At 61.6% G+C, this 19,950-nt stretch overlaps 1 protein-coding gene across 4 annotated transcripts in view; it reads right to left on the minus strand.

Annotated features, from left to right (window-relative positions):
- Positions 1–2,227: 2,227 nt before the first annotated feature.
- Positions 2,228–19,950, minus strand: part of IGSF9 (immunoglobulin superfamily member 9) — a 52,241-nt gene continuing 34,518 nt past the window's right edge. For all 4 annotated transcript variants that reach the window (XM_048828896.2, XM_048828895.2, XM_075122973.1 and 1 more), the window contains 11 exons: positions 16,611–16,727; positions 15,527–15,677; positions 14,516–14,639; positions 14,018–14,193; positions 12,784–13,034; positions 11,852–11,936; positions 11,370–11,540; positions 10,331–10,376; positions 8,456–9,949; positions 4,221–4,366; positions 2,228–2,947 (listed from right to left, as the gene is read on the minus strand). In XM_048828896.2, coding sequence (XP_048684853.2) covers positions 2,718–2,947; positions 4,221–4,366; positions 8,456–9,949; positions 10,331–10,376; positions 11,370–11,540; positions 11,852–11,936; positions 12,784–13,034; positions 14,018–14,193; positions 14,516–14,639; positions 15,527–15,677; positions 16,611–16,727 — 2,991 coding nt within the window. In that variant the 3' untranslated portion in view covers positions 2,228–2,717. The remainder of the gene's footprint in view (positions 2,948–4,220; positions 4,367–8,455; positions 9,950–10,330; positions 10,377–11,369; positions 11,541–11,851; positions 11,937–12,783; positions 13,035–14,017; positions 14,194–14,515; positions 14,640–15,526; positions 15,678–16,610; positions 16,728–19,950) is intronic.

Genomic DNA, 19,950 nt, shown 5'->3' on the forward strand with positions numbered 1-19,950 from the left:
TGCTAGGGCGGGCCAGAGACTCATGTCTCCAGGCCCTGTGCTCCTCCGTGGGAGATGCTGAAGTCCAGCAGTTTGTCTGATGCCCTTGCCAGCAGGCCCCTCTATGTGGGGGGAGTGGAGGGAGCAGGGACAGCCCCCTCTCCCTGCCAGCTTGAGACTCTAGTCCTGTCCCAGAGGATGTGTCCAGCCTCTGCTGCCAGGGAGCAGCCTGGGGAGCTGGGGGTGGTGGAGTCCAACTCCCACCCATGAAGGAGGCTCATTGCTTCCCTGGGTCTCAGTCCAGTGCCACCTCCTGGGCACTGATTGTCCCCAGTCCCAGCGGCCAGGGCAAGCCCCTGGTCCCAGCCCACCGTGTCCTGGGGCCTGTGGGCTGGGCTGGCACAGCAGCTCCCGCCCTCAATGGGGATGTGCCAGAGAGCAGTGCCCTGATCTCACAGTGATGGGTGCCCTTTGGCCCCTGGTGCCTGGCAGAGTCCTTGCCCAGGGTATCCTGGGCAGCAGCACAGAGCAGGGCCAAGCAACCCTTGTCACCCCTGGGGATGGGGGGAGGCATATGCCCACGAGGTCTTTGCAGGCAGCAAGCTCTGGGGCAGCTACAAACCCAGCAACAGCGGCACTGGGGCCTGAGCTGGCCCCACTTGCTCCTGCCGCATGACCAGGCTCCCAAGCAGCCAGCAGGTGCCCCCAGCTCTCTGGGCCAATCCCTGCTCCCTATGTGTGGGGTAATGTAATGGGGACTCTGCCTGAGGGGGGGCAGTGCCCACAGGAGGTAGCATTCTGGGGGGACAGACAAGGCTGCCTGAGTTCATTCACCCCAAACCACCTCTTTCCCCAGGGACCCTCATGCTGCTCCTGTCCTGGCTCGGTTGTTGGGGGAGGGATCCCAGGGCAGCAGGAGCAAAGGAAGTGGGGGAGGGGGGGCAGGGGGAACTGCAGGGAAGAGTCTGTGGTATGGGGGTGGGGCAGAGGGGTATTAGGGGAGGATTGTGGGGTGGGTGGGGCAGGAGTGGGTCTTCGGGGCAGGGATGCTGGGGAGGGGTTGGTAGTGGGCGGGAGGGGACACAGAGGGATGCCGTGTGGAGCTCATGGTGCAGAGGTGTATGGGGGGGGTGGCAAGGGAAGGGGGGTTGAGTGGTGGGGGGAGGTGGGCTGGGGGAGCACCATGGGGCAGGGCAGAGATGGGAGGGGGAGGGGTCCATGGTGTGTGTGGAGAGAGCAGGGCAGGGGAGGCACATGGTGCAGGGTAGCGGTGGACGGTCTGTGGTGCTGCGCTGGGCTGGCACAAGGGGTGGGGGAGTTGGGAGGGGTCTATGGTACAGGGGAGTCTATGGGGAAGGGTCTGGGGAAGGGAAGGCAAAGGGAGGCACCTGGCGTGGGGGAGGGGTCCATGGGGCAGGGCTGAGGGAGGCAGCCGACATGGGGGAGGGAGGGGTTCATGGGGCAGGGCTGGGTGGTCCATGGCCCTGGAGCTCCGCAGCCCAACCACTTCCCTTGTCAAATGACCTGCCTGAGCCTGGCCAAATCAGGGGAAAGAGGAAGTGCAGCCCATCCGGCCCCAGCAGCCGGGCATGGCCTCCGCTAACCCTGCCCGTGCCAGGTGCTGCTCCAGGGCCTGCGCTAGCCCGTGCCCCCGCCACAGGGGCTGCACCACAGCCCTGCCCCTCACTTGGGTGCTGGCCAGGGATCACCCCAACAGGCCCTGCTGGCCACTACAGCAGCAGCCTTGCTAGATTTCATGTTGCTAACCCCCTGTGGCTGCGTGGAGGCCACAGCCTGGTCAGCCTGCCCCCCCTCTGCCCACAGGGCCTGCAGCAGCTAGGGCCAGAGGGGAGGGGGGCACCTGCCAAATAGAGACGAGCCGGAGGTAGGCCCAGGCCCCAGCCCTCCTGAGCCAAGGCAGCTGGAAGCAGCAGGGCGCTGGAGGTGAAAGGCTGCGTGGCCCCAGGTGGGGGTGATGGCACTCCACAGGGCCAGGAGGTGACGGTGGGAGATGGGGGCAGGCGCTGCGTGGGGCCGGGGACTGATGGCGGGAGGGCACTCCGTGGGGCGACAGCGAGAGATGGGGGAGGACACTCCGTGGGGCTGAGGGGTGACGGGGGGAGACGTGGGAGGGAGCTCTACAGAGCTGGGTGGGAGGGGGTTGGCAGATGGGGTAGAGGCTCCCTCGCCTGGCATTGGAGCCTGTCGCCCCTGCCGGCGTGGTCTGTCACTCCCATGGGGGCTAAAGTCTGTGCAAGTCTCTCTTTATTCCGTTACAAATGCCTCTGCCCTCCACCCATCCCCTGATAGGACCCCTTGGCCCATCCCCCACAAGAAGCCCTTGGCCCACTCCCTGGCCCAGCCCGTGGGAGCTCCTGGGGCCAGGAGCAAGGGACAAGCAGCCTGTGGCAAGTGCTATCTGTTGGCTTGGGGCTGGGCCTGGGCTCAGCTCGGTCCCCACAGCTGTTCAACCACGTGCTGTACGAAGGGCCGGTCAGGCCGAAACGCACCTGGCAGGCTGAGCGTCAGGCATGGGCTCCCCGCATCACAGGCCCTAGGACAGCCTGGCAGACCAGCCACTGCAGGGGCCTCCTGAGTCCTGACCCCACATCTGCTGATGATCCCATGGTGGGGCGTGGCATCTGCCCAGCCGGGGCGCTGCAGGGATGCCCTGCCACCCAGCAGACTCTTTGCAGCCCAGTCACGCCAGGCCGTGTGAGAGAGCGGGGTGCATCCTCTCACAGCAGCGTGGCCTGCTCAAAGTGCTCATCGTAGCGACGGCTGCTCATCCTCTGCCTGCGCTGCTGGGCAACCTCCCTGCGGCGCCGGTATGCCAGGAACTCCTCCCTCAGGGCCACGCAGCGAGCTTCCGGGCTGGCACGGGCCTGTTCTGAGCCCGACGCCTCCAGGGCATCCACTGACTTGGAGTTCCCCGGGGAGCCACTGCCGTCACTGGGAGCTTTGGCACCTGCAAGCCAGCAACAGGGACGGCATCAAGGGAGGGGAGGGCAGGAAGTACCCCACACCCCAGTCCTGCCCTCCCTCACCATGGTCCCCAAGAGGCTGCTCCAGGGCCAGGGGAAGGGAAGCAAAGAATGACTCCTAGCTGGGACCGGCTCAGCGCAGCTCACACGGGCCCGCCCACAGGGGCTCCCAGCTGGGACCGGCTCAGCGCAGCTCACACGGGCCCGCCCACAGGGGCTCCCAGCTGGGACTGGCTCAGCGCAGCTCACACGGGCCCGCCCACAGGGGCTCCCAGCTGGGACCGGCTCAGCATGGCTCATCCATGGGTTGGGTCCCTCCTGGAGGTAGAGTTACTGCTCACAGCCCTGTCTTGGTGCCCGCTCATGCCTGGGGTAACAGCTGGTGAGCCTGGCCCCCGGCTGGGATTGAGAAGCACCAAACAGCAGCTTGCGGGGTTGAGGGGCTCTGACTCGGGATAGGTGAGGAGCTAGACTGGGCGTGGTGGCCTCCTGTGTGGTGGGGTAGGAATACAACACTGTGCCCAGCTAACCCACTGCTGGGCCTACAGCAGGGACATGGGAAGCTTGGTCTGAAGCCAGTCCTGAGGCAGAGTAGGAATTTTTTGTAATATTTTGTATGTTCCTCAGTTTCCCCTAGGTGGCGCATGGTTAAGTCACAGGTGGGAAAAGGTTGTTCAACTGATAGGCCTTTACTTACTTGGCAGAGATCCAGGTGTGACTGACGCCTGGCTGTGTGGGGCCTGGGGCCCCAAGCCCATGGAAAGTCCGAGAAGACATTTGGCACTTAGCAACTAACGACCATGGATGGCCCACCCTCTGCAAGTGTGACCAGCTGGAGAACAAAGTGCTCCTAGGGTTGTTAAGTGTGGGCTGCTGGAAGCAGCAGAGGCTCCTGGGCTGGGACTAAAGAGGGTTCAGAGGTCTCTGTGCTGGCCAAGATGGACCATGCTGTAACTTTCTGTTTTTCTGCATGCCTCATTCTGGAGGGGAGGGCTTGTGCTAATCCCTGGGATACACCGGAGGCCCCGGAATCTCAAATCACAATACAGGCTCTGCTCACTCCCCTATGGAGATGCAGCCACCTCCGGAGTAGGATGTGGCAGCTGTTTATACTCACATCCTCATGCCCCTGTACAGGAGTCCAGGGAAGAGAGTTTAGGGAGGCCACAGGCACCTGGAACAGCAGGGAGGGCTCGGGGGGCAGGACTCTGGGACTTGGGTGGCCAGCCCGCAGGCAGGAGCACCCTGCTCACTCACTCTGCCGCTCCAGCTCCTGCACAGCGATGGTGGAGACGGGTCTCTTGGGATTCCCACTGCGGTACAGCTGCAGCGCATCGAGGATGTCTGACTCCAGCGCAAACTCCGAGTCCCACTCATAATTCTCATCCACAGATGTGTTCCTCCTGCCGGGCAGAGGGCAAAAGCAAGCGTTAGGAGCTGGGGCTCCAATGTGGGACAATGTCCAGTGCTGGGGGTCGGGTTGGCTGCCCCAATTCCATGGGGAGGGGAGCAGTGAGAGGCTGACAGGGGGCTGGCTGCCCCAGTGCCATGCTCAGTGTCGGGGAGACGGGAGCAGGGGAAACACTGGGACCGGCCGAACCACTGCCCCAGTGCCATGCCCAGCGAAGGGTGAGGGGAGAGCAGAGAGGATGCCAACAAGGGGCTGGCTGCTGGGGTGAGGGGGTGCCTCAGGAAGGATGTGGACAAATTGGAGAGAGTCCAGTGAAAGGCAACAAAAATGATTAGGGGGCTGGGGCACATGACTTATGAGGAGAGGAGGGAACTTGGCTTGTTTAGTCTGCAGAAGAGAAGAGTGAGGGGGGATTTGATAGCAGCCTTCAACTACCTGAAGGGGGGTTCCAAAGAGGATGGAGCTCCGCTGTTCTCAGAGGTGGCAGATGACAGAACAAGGAGTAATGGTCTCAAGTTGCAGTGGGGGAGGTCCAGGTTGGATATTAGGAAACACTATTTCACTAGGAGGGTAGTGAAGCACTGGAATGGGTTACCTAGGGAGGTGGTGGGATCTCCATCCTTAAGAGGTTTTTAAGGCCCAGCTTGACAAAGCCCAGGCTGGGATGATTTAGTTGGGGATTGGTCCTCTTTGAGCAGGGGGTTGGACTAGATGACCTCTTCCAACCCTAATATTCTATGATTCTGTCCCAGGGCAGCTTGACGCTTCCCACAGTGGGTGCCAAGCGACCTTCCAACTCCAGGGCCCTAGGCCTGGCATTGCACCCAGCAGGTCCCAGGGCCTGACTGCCCCTGGGTCCAGCAGTGTGGGGCCATGCGGTGCAGGATGGGAGCGAGGTCCCAATGCCCCATCCATCCCAGACCTAGGGCATGGCTTGGGCCCAAGGTAACACCTCACGGACAGGCCCAAGAAGCACAGCCTGCTGCTGGGCTTGACCTGGGCTCTGTGATGTAGCCTACCATCTTCCTCACTCCCTCCCAGCTCACTGGGCTGGACTCTCCCTGCTGCTTGGGTCCCCAGGCCAGCGAGTGAGCGTCCCCCCCGGCATAGGAGAGAGAGGCCTTCCTGTGCGCTGGCAGCAACGGCACAAGGCTACACATCAGAGCCCCAGGGCTGGGGTGGTGACTCTGCCTGGGCTGCTGGGGTCACCTTTAGCCTCCCTTCCCTATGGGGCGCACATGCTGCTCCATGGGCCACACAGGGGTCACTCACACTGCCCCATAGCTAGATCTGCCACTGAGCCCAAAACCCACCCTGAGCCCATAACACTCGACAACTGGCAGCACTGAACACCTGGGGGAGTGAGCCGAGCCGGGCGCGGAGTGCCCCCCCACAGCGCCCTGGGGGAGTGAGCCGAGCCGGGCGCGGAGTGCCCCCCCACAGCTCCCCATAGCGCCCTGGGGGAGTGAGCCAAGCCGGGTTCAGTGTTCTCCCCTCCCCGGGCAGTGAGCAAGTTGATCACTGGGAGAAGGGCCACCAGGGCTGTTGCTTGGTCCCATCTGGCCACAAGGGACCAATCCAGCCCCCCTTTCTCATGCAGAGCATGCTGAGTGGCTCGCCCCTGCAGGGCTAGAGGCTTGTGGCTAGCCAGCACCCCTTCCCAAAGGAGGCGCACCTGGGTGAGCAGAGAGCAGCAGCTGGCTGCAGCGAGGGGGATGCTCAGGAGCTAGAAGCCTGAGGAGCTGTAGCTGGCTTGAAGCAGTGGCTGCAGGGAGCCAGTCCGGCTCCTACAGACACTGAATTGTGCCCAGCTCTGGGAACCCCCCAGCTAAGGGAGAGACACACTGAATGGGGTTGGGACCTGGAGAGCCAGGACACAGCTGAGGACAGAGTAAAGTGGAGCCCGGGTGGGGAAATATTTTAATTTCCTTTGGCCTGAGTTGGGTTTGAGGAGTCCTGAAAACGAGGGGCACTCGGGTGTGATCCCATTACACACCCCTGAGCCCGGTGCCACCGCTGGCCTGGCCTGACCTGCTCCCCTGCAATGGCAGCAAAGGTAGGAGCTCAGACCAAGCTAGGCACACAGCAGCAGCTGACACAGTGGCCACTGGGGGGCGATGGATGCTCTGGTGACAATCCAGGCCAGTGGCAGCAGATGCCTGCACACCCCATGATCCCACTGTCCTCCAGCATTGGTGGGAGCTGGCTGTGTGGGAGCAGGCCAACTATGGTCTGCCAGGGGACCTGTGCTGTGGGGTGGCGTGCAGGGCGTGGACACAAGCTCTGCTCCATCTACTGTGGGGCTTCCCCCGACATACCCAGTGAGGCCCCCAAGGCAGCAGGCTGCTAGGACAGCGCCAGCTCCACAAGCACGTTCTGACATGCAGCCAGGACCCCCAGAGCTCCCTCCCCTGGCTCAGCACAACTCCCATGGTGTGGGCCATACCCTGCCCCGGAACTGCAAAGTCGCTGATGGGGAGGCACCTGGAGGGTTTGGGAGGTGGTTTCAGAAGCTCTGGGGGCTCTGGTGGGGGGAGGGGAACAGCCCCTCCTTTCCTCACCTGCTTGGATCAGGGCCTGGAGATTTCAAGGGAGGGACATTTGCATGCCTTTGTCTCCTCCCAGCGATCTCAGACACTGACAAGCTGCTCCCAGCTGGGTATCTGACACTGCGTTCAGCAGTCTCGGAACGCACCCTAACTGGGGGCTGCTGCTAAAGCAATCAGCAGTGGCATGTGCCATTGTTAGGGTTAAGGGTCAACACCACCTTGAGGCACTAGAACAGTCCCCCTGCTCTCAGAGCTGTCGGTCCAGGCTGCCTGCAGAGCACCTTGTGGCCAGCCTGAGGGCTCTTGGTAGCCAGGGGGCTCAGATATTTCCATAGCGATGAAGAGATTCTGGAGCTCAAACATGAAACTACTTTAAGAACCAGCATCAGTCTGTCTGACCACGCTGCAGGCTGATGGCCCTTACCCTCCCGGGGCTTATGCTGCCCCGCAGGCCTCTCTAGCTGGTTGTTCTGGGATGTTCAAGAGATTTGGGGGGTGAGGTAAATATCTTTTATTGGACCAAGTTCTGTTGGTGAGAAAGACAAGCTTTCGAGCTACACAGGGCCGGGAAAGGTACCCCCAGCGTCACAGCAAAATACAAGGGGGACTAGAGAGTTTAGCATAAGTGGTTAACACCCATCAAGGAACCATTCAAGGTGAAGTGCCTCATTACCATCCCTCCAGCCTAGGGCGGAAAGGAGGGCGGTGGGGGAAAGCACCTGGGAACAGGGGAGCTCTTAGTGGGAAACAAATAATTGTAAAGAGCCATAAATCCAGTCTCTCTCAAAATCATGGACTGGGCAGTGTCTAGGGCAGGCTGCCCCATGCCAGGTCTCCAGGAATTTCACAGCCTTTGTGCTCCCTCTTCACCCCATGGACCAGCCACCAGCAGTCTCTGCGGCTCTCTGTGGGGGTCTGGGCAGGCTCCCATGCCCTGCTCCAGAACAAAGCCCATGGCAGCATGGCCCTCCCTCACCCTTCCATGCCATAGCTGACAAACAGCCTAGGAGCTGGGCATCGGCTCATGTGAACACTGGGAAGGAAAGAATCACTCACAAGAGGGTAGAGGCCAGTGGGAGCTCTGTTCATAGCAGCTTAGGTCCATCTCCAGCCCCTGCATTTGGCCATGCTGGGGCACTTTACAGTCCTGGATTCCATTACACAAAGCTCATGCTCAAATAAATTGGTTAGTCTCTAAGGTGCCACAAGTACTCCTTTTCTTATTACACAGAGAAGGGCTTTTCATCCCTCGTTCTCCCCGGGAGCCAGGGCAGGGCAGAGCTGAGGGTGTTCGGGGCCTGGGTGGGTAAGGTGTCTGGGTACAGCTGGTTTCCAGGCTGGTAATGCCAGATTTGGGGTTCCCTCGGATAGCTCCCCATAGCCACTGTCCTGGGCTCTCAGCATCCAGGCTGCAAAACAGGCCCTGGGGTTATTATCCCCATCACCGCATGAGTCAGCAGAGCTGGGAATAGAACCCAGGAGTCCTGGGGTTTCTTCCACCCCTCTCCCCAAACCCAACCCATGTGGCTCACCTCTTGCTGACAGTGGCAATGGCCAGCTCCTTCCTTGGCCTGCCCTCCTCTGCCATGGAGCCCCGGGACTCGCTTTCACTTTGCCAGCCTGCTGTTTCTCCTAGGGGGGAGCTGAGGTAGGTGCCCCCCAGTGACAGCGCCAATGAGGGGGGTCTCAGGAAGGACACGCTGCCCCGGCCGCTGCTCTGGCTGGTCAGGCTGCCCCGCAGCAGCTTCTCGGCAGGTGGCCCCGAGACCTGGTGCTTCTCAGACACCTGAGCTTCCAGCAGCCCTGCAGGCAGCGGCTGCCCTGGCAGGCTCAGGGCCCAGTTGGACTCTGAGGAGATGGCTGTGTACATCAGCGCAGTCCTGCTGCTGTCCGTGGGCGATGGCCCCCGGCCCCAGGGGGCCTGCTCCTTGGCCGGGAGCGGGTCGGAGCCCAGGAAGCCTGGCCACACCGTGCTCCCAGGCAGGGCAGCCTTGGCAAGGACCACCTGTGGCTCTGGTGGTTTGAGGAGAGCCTTGCTGGGCGCCTGCTCCAGAGGAGACTCTGCAGTGCCATGCGCGTCCATGTAGTCCAGGCAGGCCACCCCCTCTGTGCTCTGCAGGGGACCCTCCTCCCCCAGCAGGGTGGGCTCCATGCTGCCCAGGGCCTGGGGCTCGCAGGGTTCCTCCTGGGGCGGCCAATCCCCATCCACGCTCATCTCCTTGAAGAAAGGCAGGCTCAGGTACTGGAGGATCCCACTCTGGGCCGAGGAGCTGGCTCTCTGCTGGCTGCTCGGGGACCCAGAGTCCAGTGGCTTGGGGCTGGCCAGAGCTGGGGTGCTCAGCAGCCTGCTGAGCACAGGGGAGCCCACGGGGCCTGGGGAGTTGCGCAGCGTGCTAACAGTGCTCTGGCAGCACCCCTCACAACACGTGCCATCTCGCGGCTCCTCCACTGTGCTGAGGGGCAGGGGCATCGGGGAGGCCACTGGGCTGAGGTTGATGACGCACAAGGGCTTGGCTTCTTCTGTGGGGCTGCTGCTGTAGCTGAAGTAACGTCCCTGGCGGTAGCCAGAGGATCTGGCTTCTCTACGGGCCTGGCCTGTGGCCTTGGGCCGCAGCGGCACTCCCCTCTGCCAGATGGGCTCCTCTGCCTCCAGGGGAGCATACACCTGCAGGTAGGGTGCTGGCAGGCTGGGCTCAGGAGGGATGGGGGAGGGATCCCGCTGCAGGAGCTCGGGGAACAGCTCCGTCTCGAGGGCACAGGGGAAGGCTTCCCGAGGCAGCCTGTCAGTCTTCACCACAAAGCGCCCGTCCGGGCCCCGGCAGATGCGCTCCAGGGGCATTGCATCCCCGATATGGCTTTCGTACACCGTGTACTTGGAGCTGGTCCTAGGGCGGCCAGCAATGGTGAGGCCCAGACTGGTGCCAGCCTTCTCCCCGCACAGCAGGGTCCGGCGCAAGCTCTGGTATGGGGAGGCCTGCAGCTTCAGCTTCATGGTGCTGTCTGGGCTACCAGAGCTGAGAGAATTTCTGCAGAGAAAGAGAGGGATTACTGGGGTGGGGGGGTGGTGGTGATCCCGCTGCCTCCTGCCACGGGGCAGCCCCTGCCTACTTGTTCCCCCCATCCAACCTGGCCTGCACATTCACTCCAAGAACTGAGGACAACCCCCCGGCCCCGAGAGGGAAGGGTCAAAGTGCACTGCTGGGGAGCTAGCCCCACACCAGAGCATGGCCAGTAGAGGGGTGGCCCGTTCCCCTCAGCCCCACCCCAGCGGCCAGGACCCAGCCCCCCTCCCTCCCGCTTGATGCCCCACCCTGAGTCAGGGGGGAGCAAATGAGGAAAGCAAGGAGAACAGCATAGCACAGGGAGCGTGGTGAGACAGGAAGGTGTTGTGGAATGGCGCGACTTACTGCGGAGGTGGAAGCTTCTTGTTGGGGGAGAAGACGAGTGGTGGATCTGGAAGGTCATGAGAACACAAGGGGATCACATGGCGAGCAACTCAATGTGAAATGAGGAGACTGCAGTGGCCTGTGCCTGCCCCTGGCCCCCAGACGTGCCCTGAGGGGCCCCACGGGTTGGGGGGAGTGATAACCTGCTTGTGACAACTGGCATGAAACCCACCAGCGCCCAGGGGCCACCAGACAGCCATCAGGGGATGGGTTACAGCCCCTATTGCCCTGGGGCTGGATCAGAACCGGTGCCCCCTAGAAAGGAAAGGCACCGTGTCCCATTTCCCACCCCGCTGACCCAGCCAGTCCCTTGACCTAATGGTGTTGCGCATCTCAGCTCACCTTCCCCACAGCCCCATTCCCAGCAGGGCACTTGCTCTGGGCAGGTTTTGCTCCTCCAGGAGGGAGCAGCAGATGAAGGGACAGGTAGAGAGGCTGGGATCAAGGGGATTCCATCATTCCCAGGCCTTGTCAACTGGGGAAAGTGGCACCAGTATAACCCCAGGAGTTCAGTGACCTCGGGGCAGCCCCCGGGGACTGTGGCTCACCCCAGTGGATAGTTGCTGTTTAGCCTGCGTTGGTTCCTAATGGCTGTAGCTAACCTTAACTAGCCTGGGTCAAACCAAAGTCAGAGCAGCCCCACCAACAGGGCACCCGGTTAACTGAACCACTTTGAACTCACCCCTCTGACTGCAACAGTCCTGGGGTTCTGCGTGTCCCATGCCAGCCTGACCTCAGCTCCCCACTCCTCTGGGCTCTTCCCACCCAACCAACTTAGAGGGGGCTGTCACCCAACCTGAGTTACAACCTCATGTCCCTTGCCTCCTGCGCCCACCACCTGGGCTACAATCCCTTACCCCTATGTAGGGAATGACCCCTGACTCCACTGAGACCTCAGCCCATCCTCCAGTGTGTTTCTGGGTTGCCCAGAAGGATCCCAGCCCCTTGCTGTGCTCCCGGCCTCTGCAACTGCCCTTCCATGCCAGGGTTGGGTCCCTACCTTGCCTGCGTTTCTGGAGGCGGGCGGCACGCCGGCGGTTCATGATGCAGGCTACCATGGTGCTGAAGATCACAGCCACACTGAGGAAGCAGATGCCCCCGATGACACCGGCCAGCACAGGCTGCGGCAGGAGCTCAGGCAGCTGAGTGCGGGATGGATACACCTCCATACCTGGGAAAGGTGACGGGGAGAGGCCTCAGACAGCCAGCAGGGCGAGGGGATACCGTCTTTCTCCCTTAGGGGGAAACCAGCCCATAGACACTTACCTAGTAGGGAGGGGCCCTCTGCTTGGGCACAATGGCCAGTTCAATTCCTGCCCCGGTCACACCCAGGCTGGCCTGGCTTGGGTGCATGGAGGTAGGCCCATGCCTGAGGGGGCAGCACAGGAGTTGTGGCAGTACAGGTCCCCTCCCCTGCAGCCCACGGATACCCAGGGCCCCGCCAGGGCGTGGCTGGCTGTCCGGGGCAGCACAGAGCTTTACCTGCTGTGGAGACGTTCACGGTGTTGCTGGGATCACTAATGTAACTCCCGGCAAAGGCCACCAGGCGGAACTCGTAGTAGGCGTCCTGGGAGAGCAGAGAGGCTGCATTAGCGTTACGTCCTGTGCCGGCCAGCTCTCCCCCATGATATCGGGCGCTGACCAGAGGCAGCTCCTGCCACAGGACCTGCAGTGCCACAGCCGTGTGTGCAGCAAGCTGAGGGCTTCCATAGCACCAGACCCACTCTGCCTCAAAGCACCTCGCAAAGCAACTCTGCAGGGACACCTGGGGACAAGCAGAGGCCCTTCCGGCCAGCCTCGTCCAAGCAGTACTCACCACCAGGGGGCCAGTGCCAGAGCCGAGCAGAAACCCATTTCCACCCTCAGTGGCCTGCTGGGCAAGAGGACACTCCCATGATACACCTTGGCCCAGGCCCGACCAGGCTGTTTGGGCCCCGCTAGCCCTTTTAGGGCCTGCTGCTGTCCCGAGAGCTCAGGAGCCTGCAGCACCAGGGCACAGGATCCATAGTGAACCCTGCAAGCCAGGGCCCAGGGCTTCCCACCCTGCAGGGAGCACCAGGCACCAGCCTGGAGCCACTGTTCAGCCCATGGGCTGCCAGCCCCCTGCTTGTGCAGGTCTCCCCTCCCTACCCGGGGGTCCCGCTTGGCAGGGGTCTCCGAACTCCACAGAGCCAGCCAGGGGCAGGTACATCAGCACAGCACTAATGAAGAGGCCACAAAGCACACTGGGCGTGCAGTCATCTAGTGCCACCCAGCCAGGGAGGGGTGCTCCTCAAGCCCGGGGCTGCATCCTTCACAGCTCAGTGCCAGGGGCTCAGGCTGCCAATCTCAGCAGTGGCAGGCAGAGACCCGGTGCAGAAACATCCATTGCAAGACCCAGAGGTTGGCATTTCAACCCCCCTCACCCAGCCAACCTTGATGAGTCCTGGCACCAGGACGTGCGTCTTCGTGCTGGGGATGGAGCCATCCAGTACCTCCCAGCCACCCTGGTCCTGCCGTAACTCCAGTGCGTAGCCTGTCAGGGCCACGGAGAACTGCAACGGGGGCGCCCACTGCAGCAGGACCCCGCGCGATGTCTCATTGGCCATCAGGGACTGCGGGGGGGACAAAAAGACGTGTGTGGCTGTGGTAGGCAGCACAGGAGGCACCTTGGTCGTCGGGAAACCTGAAAAGAAAGGAGACACTGAGGAAAGGAACCAGGCAGCCATTTGGGGAGTGGGCGATCCCAGGACAGCCATTCAGGGTGGGGTGGGGGGGAGCCCCAGACAGCCATTTGGGGGAAGGGGCTGCGGAGGAGCCCCAGGGACGCTATTCAGGAGGGGTGCTGGGGGTACCCCAGGCAGCCACTCAAGGTGGGGGTGAGTCTCAGAGCTGCCATTCAGGGAGAGGGGTAGCCCCAGGCAGCTGTTTGGGGGAAATGGCAGGGGGAGCCCCAGGGCAGCCACTCAGGGGATATGAGCTTGAGTGGGTGGCTGGGAAGCATGTTCCTTCTTCCCTTAGTGATCGGAACCTCCCTGGGGGTCAGGACATGGGAAGGGGACACGGGAAGGGGCAGCCCTAGAGCCCTGGGATTTTCCAGCATCACTTGAGGGGTGGGGGTTCCTTTCCCAGGAGTTCAGGGGGTAGGGATCCAGTGAGAATGCCCCTTCTGGGGGGTGGCGAAGGTCAGGGTGCCCCTACAGGTGAGGTCCCTCTTCTAGGTGGAGGAGCTGTTCCCAGGTGTAAGGGAGCTGTTCCCGGAGGCTGGAGTAAGGGAGAGGAGAATATTTCCAGGAGGCAGGGTGCTGGCAGTGGGTGAGCCAATCCCGGGCTGGTGATGGTGATGCTGATTCTCAGGGTTGCTGGCGGTGGTGGGGCCATTCCTGGGGCTGGCGGGGTGGAGAGAGGGGAGCCTGGTTCTCAGAGGTGTGGGCAGTGGGGCGGGGGGCATTCCCGGGGTGCTGGCAGTGGGGGAGCCATTCCTGGGACTAGTGGTGGGGCGGTTCTCTAGAGTGCTGGTGGTGGTGGGGCCATTCCCATGGCTGGCATGGGGGGCCCAGTTCTCAGGGGTGCAGGTGGTGGGGGCTGGTGGGGGAAGAGGGGAGCTCAGTTCCCAGGGGTGCTGGTGCGGGGGTGGTACTCGGGGGGGAGGGGCAGAGGCTCTCTCACCCAGGGGGAAGGAGGTGACGATCTCACTGAAGGGGCCGCTGCCCAGCTTGTTCTGGGACAGGACACTGAACTGGTAGCCAGTGGCTGGCTGCAGGTTCTCCACCAGGAGGTGCCCGGCCCCCACAGGCACGGTCAGCGACACCCAGTCATGATGGGGCCGGTTCAGGTGCTTCACCCTGAGGAGACAGAGCAGGCAAGCTGGAGCCAGTGCTAGGGCCCAACCCCCCCACACCCCTCTCAGTGAGGGCCTGTGCCTGAGAGCCCCAAATTTGCCCCTCATGAGGGCGTAGGGACACAGCCTCCACCTGTGCTGAGAGCTGGGAACTCCCTGTGTTGTGTCTGTCCTGCATGGGGCAGGGATCCCCGTGCTCACACCCAGGGCTAGCCTGGGCCATGGGCCCTGTGCCCCGTGCCCCCATGGCCGCGCCAGCCCACTTCTGCAGCAGGTAGACAGGGGGCACCCCAGGCAGTTGAGAGCCTGCCTGGCATGGGACTCACAGTGGCGTGTACCAGACGCTGAACCTCTGGAAGTATCCCCCGTCGAACCCTGGCTCCCAGGAGACGTTGGCTGCCAGCAGCAGCGGCAGCACCAAGACCTTGGTGACAGCGTGAGGACTGGTGCCTGGTGGAGACAGCCGGGGTGGGGGGTGAGTCAGGGGCCATCTCTGCCCTGCCCCTCCCAGGGCTCAGGCTCTGGCTGGGAGCTACCAGGGGCAGAATGCCACCTGGCCAGCACGAATGTCCCGCCCCACAGATGAAATGGGCAGGCGCCATCCACAGGACGCCCACAGGGGAGGCACCTGCATCTGTGGGCTCACAATGGGCAGTGGCTGTGCTGGCGGGAGCGGCTGGGATGCTGCTCACCAGGGCACACTGGCCTTACACTGCAGAGTCCCTGGCAGTGCCCAATGGAGCTGGGCACAGGCTGAATCCAACATGGATTCCAGCGCGATACGGGGTCTGGGACATGCAGATTGGGTGTTTGTCTCATGTACACTCCGCCAGGCATTCCCATGCACAGCCAGTGCACCCCCCCTGCCCCGGCAGGCATAAAGCCACCCACCCCCACCCTGTGTTATACCCACACCCCCTCACACACACCCTGAGCCCCCCGCACGCAACCACCCACTCCCACTCTGAGCCCCATACACAGACACACAGCCACCCAGCCCCACACCCATTCCTCCCCGACACACAGCAGCCCACCTCCACCCCGAGCCCCATACACACACCCCCCACAGCTGCCCAGCCCCACCCCAAGCCCCATTCCCCCGACACACACAGCCAGCCACCCCCACACTGAGCTCCATACACACACAGCTGCCCACCTCTCCACACCCCCCCACACACAGAGTCGTCAACCTCCATCTCGAGCCCATAGACACACTGCCAATGCATCCCCCCCATACATACACACACACAGCTCCCTCCTCAGAGCCCAAAGGTCCTGGGTCAGGCCTCCCGCCCACCCTGGTCAGCTGGTAGTGGTGTTGGCATGGCCCAACTCACCCAGCACGTAGACGGAGGTGGTGGTGCTGATCCGGGCCACCTGGTTGCTGACTGTGCACTCCCAGGCCCCGTGCTGCTCCTTAACCAGTGGCCGGAAGACGAGGCTGCTGTTCCCGTCCACTTGGGCACTGTTCCGCCCTGTGCTTCCCAGCTGCAAAGCAAAGGTGCAGCCACACTGACACCAGCAGCCCAGCCCTCTGTCACCCACGGGTCCCTGAGCCTACCCGTGCCATTGTCCACCAACCAAGGGAGAGCCTGAAGTGGGCAGGGTTGTGAGCGCAAATCTGAGGGGGACTGGGCCCTGCACGTGCAGACGGGAGAGGGATGTGGGGGGGCCAGGCCGGCAGGCGTGCACAGACTGGCGGGGAGATAGGGTGGCGCCGGGCTGGGGGAGAGCAGCTTGGGGAGAAAAGGGGGGCCATGAGCATAGATGGGGGCTGAGGAGAGTCTCTAGGCAGTAATCCAGCCAGCGACCAAGCTGAGCTTGCTTCCCACCACACTGGTGCCAGGGCCGTATTCATCTCGAAAAGCCTTGAACCTGCCGCCCCAGTGGCAGGTGGGAAAGGTGAGGCACAGGGGGGGCAGTGACTGGGCCAAGGTCTCACTGAGAGACAGGGGCAGAACAGGAACAAAGCCCCAGAGTCCTGGGTCATCGCTTTCTCAGAGGGAGGGGGCTGTCCGGAAGGAGACCCCCACCCCGCCACGAGCTTTGGAAGGGTTGGGGCACAGGAAGTCTCTTCACAGGGAGAGCCTGAGGAATGAATAACTCAGTGGATGACCCCCATCCCCAGGGCTCCGCCTCTCAGGGGGTGTCTGTAAGGCAGGAGCTGCATGGGGCAGCTGGGCCACGTGGGGCTGGCTCCCCCTGCAGCACTGAGCCGAGTCCTGGGCCACAGTGGGTCCTGCTTGTGGAGCCCTGAAGCTCTAGGCTGCACCCCACTGCCAAGGGGAATCTGCCATATGGGTGGCCAGCAGCAGAGCCGGCACCAAACCACAGGCTGGGGGAAGTGAGGGTGTGATGTCAAGGAGCCACAGTCTCCGCAGTCCATCCCGTCATCTGAACCCAGAGCTGCAGCCCCCCTACCTTTGCCCATGTGACCGTGGGTGGGGGGTCTCCTTGGGCGGTGCATGGTATCACCAGCTCGCGGCCCACCTCCTGGAAGTACTCCTCCTTGGGGCGCATGGTGAACACGGGAGGGTCCTGGAACAGACACACTGGGGTAGCTCAGCACCCCACTCTGGGGACAGGAGGAGCAAGACAGACAGACAAAGGGGTCAGGGCTCAGCAGCTCAAGCGGGAGGTGGTGCTGGCCTGGATTCATGGGCAAGAAATCCGACAGATCCAGGGAGCAGAGCAGACAGAGGGCTCTGCACAGGGGCACTCAGGGCAGGGAAGAGACCAGCCTGAGCACGGCTACCCAGCTTGCTCTGTGGGGTGCACAGATGGGGTGGGTATTGTAACAACAGGCCTGGCAGGCCTACCCCTTAGTGAGCTTAATCCAAGGTTAAAGAATGTCCCAGTCACCTGTAACCAGTGTTGATGGGAAAAGGTACAAGAGGGAGACAGACAGGCTGGATTAGTACAAGTAAAAAAGGCCTCCACATGGAACTCCAGGACTGTGTTATGTTCACATCTGGTAAACAAGAGGAGTGTGGGATGGAAATCAATGCACCAGAATGGGTGTGTTGGGGATTAGGAGGGGATGAGCTATTCCACCCAACCCCCTCTTGAGGTTCTTCAAATGAAATTAGCAACTGGCTGGGACCAACAGGAGCGAGGTTCCCCATAGTAGCTGCCACCCCCGCCGTCTTCTGGGAGTCGCTGTGACTCCACTGGGCCTTCACTGTCCAAAGTGTCCTGACCAGAGCAGGCCAGAGCAAGGACATCACCCCCTCCAACTGAATCCTGACCACAGCAGCTTCAAGTCCTTTGGCTGTCGCCTCCTCCCTTTTCCTTCCCCACCTTACTTCTTCACTTTCCTATCTCTCAGGACTTGTCTATACTAGAACATTCCTGTTCTAGGCCCGAGAACCATAGCAAAGTCAGGCAAGGATGATAGGTTAGGGTGGGTTATGGGGCCCAACTCCTGGGTCAGGAGTTCTGTCATTAGAGGACATTGCAGAGGCAGATATTTTGCCAGCTGGATCATGGTCAGGAACCACCCGTCTCAGCCACACCAGAGCCATGAAAATGATTGCTGCTTTCTTGTTTCAATTTAAGCAGGGCTTTGTGGATCAGTGGAGTTGGATGGAAGGCATATAATAGACCCCAGGGCCAAGAGGCAAGGAGTGCATCCCCCAAAGAGTCACGACCGTGTGTCTCCCCTCCCACCCCGCCGCTGAGAATAGGTAGCGGCGTTTTCAGTTGGAAGTTGTGGCAAAGAGGTCTTTCTGTTGAAGAATCCAGGCAAAGCAGATCTCTCCAAAGAAAAGACAGTTACCTTTTCCGTAACTGGTGTTCTTCGAGATGTGTTGCTCATGTCTATTCTACAATAGGTGTGCGTGCTCGCCACGTGTACTGGTGGTGGAAGTTTTCCCCTAGCAGTACCCGTAGGGGGGAGCAGCCCCCCGCCCCCTCTGGAACGGCGCCTGCCTGGCGCAGTATAAGAAGGGCTGCGCTCCCCACACCCTCAGTTCCTTCTTGCCAGACAACTCCGACAGAGGGGAAGGAGGGTGGGATGTGGAATAGACATGAGCAACATCTCGAAGAACAGCAGTTACGCAAAAGGTAACTCTCTTTTTTCTTCAAGTGATTGCTCATGTGTATTCCACAATAGGTGATTCCAAGCTATATCTGTTGGGGGTGGTTAGGAGTTCACAAGTTCTCGGGATGGAGTACTGCCCTGCTGAACCCGGCATCATCCCTGGCCTGGGAGACGATCGCATAGTGCGAGGTGAACGTGTGAACCGAAGACCACGTGGTGGCCCGACAAATGTCCTGGATGGGGACGTGGGCCGAAAAGGTAGCTGACGAGGCCTGCGCCCAAGTCAAGTGTGCCCTCACAATGGGCGGCGGGGGAACCCCTGCCAGCTCATAACAGGAACGGATGCACAAAGTGATCCACTTAGAAAGCCGCTGAGTGGAAATGGCTGACCCTTCACGCGCTCAGCCGAGGCGACGAACAGTTGCGACTTTCTGAACGGCTTGGTCTGCTCAAAGTAGAAAGCCAGAGCTCGCCTCTTGTTGAGAGTGTGGAGATGGCGTTCCTCACTAGTCGCGTGAGGCTTGGGGCAGAGGACTGACAGAAAATGTCCTGACCCATGTGGTAGGCGGAGACCACCTTCGGGAGGAACGCGGGGTGTGGGCGGAGCTGGACCTTGTCCTTATGAAAAGCCGTATACGGCGGTTTGGGCCCTGAGCTCCGAGACCCACCTGGCCAACGTGAATGCTACCAGGAAGGCAACCTGCCACGAGAGGTGAGACCAGGAACACATGACCAGTGGTTCAAACGGGGCCCCCATGAGACGAGCCAGCACCAGGTTTAGGTCCCACTGTGGAACCAGGGGCTTGGAATATGGGTAGAGACGGTCCAAACCCTTAAGGAACTGGCCGGTCATAGCATGGGAAAACACCGTGTGCCCTTGCACCGGGGGATGAAAGGACGATATGGCCGCCAAGTGTACCCTGACTGATGAGGGTGCCAGTCCCTGGGCCCTCAGGTGGAAGAGGTAATCAAGGATAAGCTGGATCGGGGCAGCCATCGCGGAAACCGAGACCACTTCGCCACATAGGAGCGGCAAGTGGAGGGCCATCTACTTTTGAGGAGGACGCGCTGATCCTGTTCCGAGCATGTCCTTTCCTCGCCACCTAGCCACTGAGCAGCAACGCGGCGAGGTGAAGCATTGCTAGGTTGGGATGGAGGAAGCGGCCCTGGTCCTGAGAGAGCAGGTCCGGGCGGAGCAGCAACTGCCATGGCGGAGCTACCACCAGCCCCGAGAGGGTCCTGTACCAATGTTGCCAGGGCCATGCCGGGCCAATGAGGAGGACCCTGGCTTTGTCAGTCTTTATTTTCTCCAGGACCTTGCTGATCAGAGGGAACGGGGGAAAGGCATAGAGGAGCTGGCCTGACCAGGACAGGGTAAAGGCACCCCCTGGAGCAGAACCGGGCGCCCAGCAGGTGGAAGGCTTTTAGGTAGATATCGTGGGCTATACAGAAGTCCCACAGACTGAGGGCTTCGTGGCAGAGGGCAGAGGATTGGGCCCTGCCTTGCTTGTTGATATAGAACATTGAGGCCTTGCTGTCCATGAGGACCCTGACTACCTTGCCCTCCAGGTGCGAGCAGAAGACCATGCACGCCAGTCGCACCGCCCTGAGTTTCTTGACGTTTATATGAAGGGGTAGGTCTTGTAGAGACCACAGGCCTTGGGTCTGAAAATTCCCCACATGGGCCCCCCAACCCAGGTCCGATGCTTCGGACTCCAG

The sequence above is a fragment of the Caretta caretta genome, chromosome 24, assembly GCF_965140235.1.
Source record: "Caretta caretta isolate rCarCar2 chromosome 24, rCarCar1.hap1, whole genome shotgun sequence".
NCBI lineage: Eukaryota > Metazoa > Chordata > Testudines > Cheloniidae > Caretta > Caretta caretta.